At 31.0% G+C, this 7,572-nt stretch overlaps 1 protein-coding gene across 1 annotated transcript; it reads left to right on the top strand.

The window, feature by feature from the left end:
* The first annotated feature begins 2,436 nt into the window (after positions 1 to 2,436).
* On the top strand, positions 2,437 to 6,993 carry LOC139868420 (beta-caryophyllene synthase-like). Its single transcript, XM_071856753.1, has 7 exons — positions 2,437 to 2,700; positions 2,788 to 3,061; positions 3,949 to 4,312; positions 4,994 to 5,212; positions 5,320 to 5,452; positions 5,539 to 5,787; positions 6,694 to 6,993. The coding sequence occupies exons 1-7, from the start codon at positions 2,437 to 2,439 to the stop codon at positions 6,991 to 6,993; spliced, it is 1,803 nt and encodes a 600-aa protein (XP_071712854.1).
* Positions 6,994 to 7,572: the final 579 nt, after the last annotated feature.

Raw genomic sequence — 7,572 nt, forward strand, 5'->3', positions numbered from 1 at the left:
TATATATATATATATATATATATATATATATATATATATATGGAAAGAATTCAGTGAAAACTTTTTTAGTGTGAGAACTCTAGGAACTCCAAAAAAACTCTAAATACACTGAAATTCAAGCAAAAATGTGCACGGGCGAATAAAAAAAGAAATTCGAGCAAAAATCTAAAACACGGACGAACAAAAAATTCATAGTCGAGCAAAAAAAATTTTTTTTTTTTGAATTTCAAAATGTAGAACACATTTTTGTTCAAATATCAACATTTTTGTTCGAATATCAGTGTGTTCTACATTTTTTTGTTCGACTATCAAAAATGTAGAACACAAAATTGTTCGCCCACCTTTTTTTTTTGTTCGCCCATGTCCCATTTTTTGTTCGCCCGTGTCCAATTTTTGCTCGAATTTCCCTTTTTTGCTCGAGTTTCAGTGTATTTTTGAATTCTCAGGGTTCTCACACAAAAAACTTTCTCATTTGATCCCTCTACTATATATATATATGTATGTATATATATATATATATATATATATATATATATATATATATATATATATATATATATATATATATATATATATATATATATATATTTATATATATATATATATATTTATATATATATATGCGACATTTTCCTTTTTTGTCTTTTCTTTTAAATTTACAATTTACTCTCTCACACTTGTTATTAATTGTAATTTATTAGGGGTATAAAAGATAACTTCAAGGGTATAAAAGTTTTAATCACAATTTAATATAAATATTACGAAGTATATATAATTTATATATCAAAAGGATATTAATGGTGGAAAAAAATTGTAGACATTAAGTTACTAACACCACCCAAAACCACTTTTAAAATTTGTCTCCACGGGCTATTAAATAAAAAAAACTTTTAAAATTCGTCAACACCACGAGCTCTTAAATTCAAAAGAAAATTTTAAAATTTGCCAACACCACAAGCTCTTAAACTCAAAAAAACTTTTATAATTCACACCACAGGCTCTTAAATAATTCTTATAATTTTCCTATTTTTATAGTATCGCTATTTACATATCAATATGAACTGCAAATTACATTTTTTGAACATTTTTTACACAACCGTGCAACACACGGGCTCAAAAAACCTAGTATGTATATATATATATATATATATATATATATATATATACTCACTCCGTCCCATCTTAAGTGTCCACTGTTGAGTTTTCAAAGTCTTTCTTTGACAACTTTGACCGTAAATACTTTTATTTGTGTTATATAATACTTGATAAAAATTGTATGGAATGAAAACACATTTAAAACTCAATTTATTCATATAAGTTTCATCAATTATTATATAGCACAAATGAAAATATTTACGGTCAAAGTTGACAAAGAAAGACTTTGAAAAGTCAACAGTGGACACTTAAGATGGGACGGAGGGAGTATATATATATATATATATATATATATATATATATATATATATATATATATATATATATATATATATATATATATATATATAGTGGTAGGATCAAGAGGGAAGTAACCAATCGGTGGAAGCGGGGGGAAGCAAAAACTTTTTTTTTTTCGTTTTTTGAATAAACTTTGTTCACGAACATTATAGATGAGATGAAAATATGAACATTTAGTAGAGACACTTTGTGATAAATGTTTTTATTTTGGCGGAAAAATGCTCGAAGAAGTAATATATAACAATTATCGTGTTTTTCGAGCGTATGTTGAGGTTTTAGCTATTGGGATTTAGATATTAGGGTTTAGATATTAGGATTTATATGGTTTAGATATTAGGGTTTAGAAATTTAGGGTTTAGGGTTTAGATTTAGGATTTAGATTGAGTTTTTAACACGAACGGTTTAGAGTTTAGGGTTTAGGTTTAGATTTAGGGTTTGGGGTTTAGGGTTTGGTGTTTTGGGTTTATAGAATAAACCCAGAACACCAAACCCTAAACCCTAAACCCTAAACTCTAAATCGGGTTAAATTTTACTTCACAAAACATGAAGAAAAAAAATGTTCATATTCTTCACGAACAATATTATCTTGAATGTTATTTTTGTCGATCGTTTTCCCGCATAAATAATAACATTCATCACAAAGTGTCTCTTATAAATGTTCATATTTTCGTGTGATCTTGATGCCGGAAAAAAAAATTCCAAAAAAATGAAAAAAAATTTTTTTTTTTCTTCCCCCGCTTCCCCCCGATTGGTTACTTCCCCATTGATCATGACCCATATATATATATATATATATATATATATATATATATATATATATATATATATATATATATATATAACCCGTTTGGAGAAAACGACAGTTTTATTTTCTTTTTACTCTTTCTAGACCATCTCAACTAACCTTTGAACCTAAAGAAACTATTATATAATATCAGGAACATAACACTCTAATATTTCACACACACATTAATTAGTAAAATGCTAATTTCAGCATGTGTCAGGCCTTCAGTTCGATTAACAAACAAACCACTTTACAAATTCCCAAACTCACGCTTCAATACTCGCATTCCTTCAATTATTAATCTTAATTCTAATAAAAAATATTTATATGTATCTATATTCGCGCCATCTTCAACATCAATTTCAACTGTTTGCGCTGCACACGAACAAAATGATGTTGTTCGTCCCCTTGCCAACTTTTCTCCTAGTCTATGGGGGGATCAATTTCTTAACTACCACGAGGTACCGAAATTAAAACACATAACCTTCAAAAGTTTAGATATATAGTTCACGGTTAATTATATTATGAATCTATTTGCTTAATTGTAGCAAGAGGAGCATACTGAGGTGAAACGAGAAATTGAAGATTTGAAGATTGAAGTGCGGAATGATTTGAAGAAAGCTTTGGATGTTCCAAACGAACACACAAAGTTGCTGAAGATGATTGACGTGATCCAACGCCTTGATGTAGCTTATTACTTTGAAGATGAAATCAATCAAGCATTGATTTGTATTTACGATACTTATGGTGACAAATGGAATGGTGGTAGCGTTTTCCTTTGGTTTCGACTGTTGCGACAACAAGGGTTTTATGTTTCGGGTGGTAAGTCTCTAGAAATTCATATACGGAGTAGTTAATTTTACGAAAACATAACTATACCCATATAGCCCCGTGATTTGTTAAAACTTGTAAGTTTCGTCCTTAAGCTTTATTTCTCGCATGGGTAGTCTTGTGATTTGCAAATCTTGCACATATATTACCTCCATCTGACGGATGTAAATTATTTTCGCTAAATTCAGTCTTTTGCCTTGCACAGAGGCGTCTTTGGGCATAGGCAAGATAGACAACTGCTTAGGGCCCAACAAGTTTGAAGGGCCCAAAATTTTGAATATGTATATACTTTGCTCAAAATATTCTATTAATATTAATATTTTAAATAGTTATATACATTGTAAATATATAAATTGATAAATTTTAGTATTATCTTTTTATATATGTATTAAAGTATTAAACATGTGTGAGGGCTCATTTTCGTTTTCGCCTAGGGCCTTCGAATTGTTGAGATTAGCCTTGCAAATGAGGGGAAAATAGTCATATTTCTTATTCATTCACCCTGCTCCATTTTCTTCTTAATCCGTCTCCAATTCACAAATCCTAATTCTAGAATGAAAGAAAGTTTTTGATTTTAAGGTTTATAAATTTGGAATGAATGAAATTAAGTAAAGAAGAAAGGGAGAGAAGGTGGATAAGGAAAGAAAACGAAAAGAAAATTATACACTCACATATATGCATGACTAGACATTTTAAGAATTAATTAATGCTCGACATACGAATGAACTAGTCGTGCAAGATTTGGAAACCGCCTGACCATCCATGTAAGAAAAATATGTTAGCGATGACATTTGAAAGTTTTGACAAACCACCTGGACTATCCTTCTAGTTATGACTTTTACAAAAGAAACTAATTAATAAACACGCATTATGTATAGATATTTTTAACAACTACAAGGAAATAATTGGAGCGTACAATGTTGAAGACATGCTTGAGTTATACGAGGCAACGTATATGAAGGTCCAAGGAGAACATGTACTAGAAAATGCTCTAGCTTTTATAAGATCTCGTCTAATGGATCTAGCTAATGATATTCTTCAGAAGAACCCTACTCTTTCTGCCCATATACAAGAGGCACTACACTTACCTCTACGGAAAAAGATACCATTATTTGAGGCGTTACACTACATTCCTTTTTATGAACAACAAGAGACTCATAGTAGAACTTTACTTAAACTTGCAAAGTTAAGCTTCAACTCGCGCCAGTCATTACACAAGAAGGAGCTTAGCCAAATTTGCACGTACATGCCTATAAACCTTCATTGGCTTTCTTCTTAAAGTCTAAACTACTAAGATTTTTCCATTTAGGTTATCCATAAAAGGAAAGTAATTTTACCCAGATATCAGCGTGCAGTCGAACCGGGTTATCCCGTAATTCTTTTTAATTTCTTACTCTTTCCCTAGCCACCACAAAGATAATTTACTAGTAATTTTTGAACCCGAGACCTCTTTTGAGGATGTCAAGACCTCAACTATGTATATATACTTCTTGAGATTTTTTTTTTTGTTTTTTTTTGTTTTTGTTTTTGTTTTTATTGAAAAGCAAACTCACACACAACATTAACACGAATATTGACAACCACGAATATGTCCCAATTGGGACTTGAACCCTCAACCTCTTGGTTGAGATGATTAATTTGATATAACTAAAAGCATTTCATACTATTTCCTTTTTTCTATTAATTATTATATAGTTATTTAAATAATTTATTTGTTTCATCCAAATTAATTGTCCACTTTTAGTTATTAGAGAAAAGTGGGGATCATCAAAATGTGCCCAAATAATATTTCATTGTGATTTAGAAAGGTTTGATTGATTAAAGATGTATAGTAGTTAGAACATATTAAAATCGAAAGGTGAACATTTAATTTGAAACGATGATTATACCGTAAACTTCTACATGTTTATTAATTTGTTTTAGGTGGTGGAAACGTTTTGATGTTCTAAAAAATTTACCATTTATAAGAGATAGAGCGGTTGAGTTCTACTTTTGTGGAGTAGCTGCATGTCCCGATCCACAATACACTCGTGCTCGAATTTTCTTAACAAAATATGTCATATTGTTAACTGCAATAGACGATATCTATGATTCTTATGGTACTTACGATGAACTTTTGATGCTCACTGAAGCAATAGAAAGGTATGCTCAGACACATATCATATAGGGTACATATGATGTTATCCTTATCCTTATTTTATTTATTTTGATCTTAACCAACAAACTTTCAACTTATTAACATCATATAGGTGGTCCATTCAATGCTTAGAGTTTCTTCCAGATTACACAAAAATATTATACCAAGGATTATTGGATATATATCAAGAATTGGAAGAACTGGTCGAGGGAAAGGAGGATCTTATTAAGTGTTCTAAGGATTTTGTAAGCTCCCATCGTGTTTCATTCTTAATATGTTTTATCGTTACTAGGATCGTATTGAACCTTCTAAAACATATTATCATGTATAGACAAAAAACATAGTTAGAGGTTACATGATGGAAGCCAAATGCCTGCACGAGGAATACACGCCAACTCCACAAGAGTATGATGTAATCAGATTAAAGAGTGCTGGTGCTAATGCGGTTACAGTTATATGTTTGCTTGCCATGGGAGATATTGTTACAGATCATCTGGTTAAATGGGCTATCACTGATCCACCTTTGTTCAGATACGTATCAAAACTGATTAGAATCTTGAATGACATTGCAGGTCACAAGGTACATCATATGATACCCTTTTATTGTATTTCGTATTAGGTATACACTAAAAGAAAATACTGCTTTGATGGCGACAAAATCACCACCAAAAGCCTAAAATATCGCCGCTAAAAGTTGCATCAGTGATTTTGCATTAATAGATGTCAGGGAATAGGTCAAGAAAGCAATTGCAGCACCACAAATTGCATTATTACCTGCTGCGATGTCACGTCGCAATTGGTTGGCCAAAAAAAAATTAGTTTTGTCATTTACGGCGCTACTCTCCGCTATAGCATGTCACCTTATATTATTAATTTTATTTTTTTTAATCTATTTCCCAAAAAAGAAAAAATTCCCAGCCTATTGTTGTGCATGTGGCCGCAAACGTTGTCACAAAAGGTGTAGATTATAAAATTTAATTTTTGACACATATTGTTTTGTAAAAATATAAAATTTGTAACTAGATTTTTTTTTATGATTTCTCTAATAGTAAACCAACGCGTTAAACGCCCTTGAAATAAAATGGAATAATTTTGTCATCAATAGATTTTTTAGTTTCTTCTGTCTTTTTATTTATAAAAGTGGCCCCACTCAAACTTACTGTAATAGTTGGTGGCAAAAATCTTAAGACGAAGAAGGTAAGGAGTCGCTTTAATTGCGACGTAGCCTCGCTACAACAGGTTATAAACTGCGGAGAGGTACCGGGGCGTGTTGTGGCGCAACTCATCGTCGCCAAAGACATTATTCTCTCAGGTGTTGGAGCCACATGTCGCCACGAAAAGTTGGATAAAAAGTCAAGAAAGTTATTTTTTTATCGTGCAGTGAACTTTTAGCGACGATATTCCATTGCCACTAAAAAACATCGTCACCCTTTCTATTTTGGTAGTTGTGATATGTAACTTACAATTTTTTTACACGAAATTATAGAAGGAGCGTGAACGAAATCATCTCCCTTCGAGTGTTGAAATTTACATGAATCAACACGATGTTACCGAGGCGTACGCCCATGAAATGTTGCACAAAAAAGTTGAAGATATCTGGATGGATATAAACCGAGAGGCCCTCATTACCAAAAATGTTCCCATGACTCTAATTATGATTGCAATCAACTACGGAAAGGAGGGCGAAGCTATATATATAAATGATGTAGATAATGTCACAAATGCGGAAGTCGGTGTACTCAAAGAACAACTTAAGTCCCTTTTCGTTGATGCACTTATTATATAAAGATATATGTTCTTCATGTGGTGTTGTTTTCAGAATTTCAGATGAACGGATGGAAATCGATGTATGTGACGCATTTCTTGAATGATGAACAAGAAGTATTGTATAATGATAAAATGATAAAACTGCTGAAGCTAAATGCAATTAATTTGTTTCTTTTTGTCGAAAAATACATATATATAAAAGAAATATTCAAATCAAACTAACTTTTAAGTTGAGATTCAAGAGACCAATCAGAATGCGACATGTGGCGCAATAATCACATGGGTTGAAAAAAAATTAAAAAAAAAAAATTCGAATTTTTTTTTCGAAAAAATATTTTTCGACATTTTTTTTCGATTTTTTTTTCCAATCACATGTGATTGGATTTGACATGCAGTAAATCACATGTGATTTTGCATGTCAATCACATATGATTTTAAAACCAATCACATGTAATTCTGCATGTCAAATCTAATCACATGTGATTGATTTTTTTTTTTTTAGTAAAATGACGAATTTCAGTAAGTTTGTGCTAATACCTTTAAACACCAAGTTTTTGATCAAAACTTGATATAATCACCAAATTAAAATCCGAAATTT

This window comes from Rutidosis leptorrhynchoides, chromosome 9, assembly GCF_046630445.1.
Source record: "Rutidosis leptorrhynchoides isolate AG116_Rl617_1_P2 chromosome 9, CSIRO_AGI_Rlap_v1, whole genome shotgun sequence".
In the NCBI taxonomy this organism is placed as follows: domain Eukaryota; kingdom Viridiplantae; phylum Streptophyta; class Magnoliopsida; order Asterales; family Asteraceae; genus Rutidosis; species Rutidosis leptorrhynchoides.

What these genes read in the sequence shown, in the direction of transcription:
- LOC139868420 (XM_071856753.1), top strand. Translation starts at nt 2,437, where the DNA reads ATGCTAATTTCAGCATGTGTCAGGCCTTCAGTTCGATTAACAAACAAA. An exon ending in TTAAGTGTTCTAAGGATTTT is followed by an intron (nt 5,453 to 5,538) that starts GTAAGCTCCCAT and finishes TATCATGTATAG; the next exon opens with ACAAAAAACATAGTTAGAGG. An exon ending in ATGACATTGCAGGTCACAAG is followed by an intron (nt 5,788 to 6,693) that starts GTACATCATATG and finishes ACGAAATTATAG; the next exon opens with AAGGAGCGTGAACGAAATCA.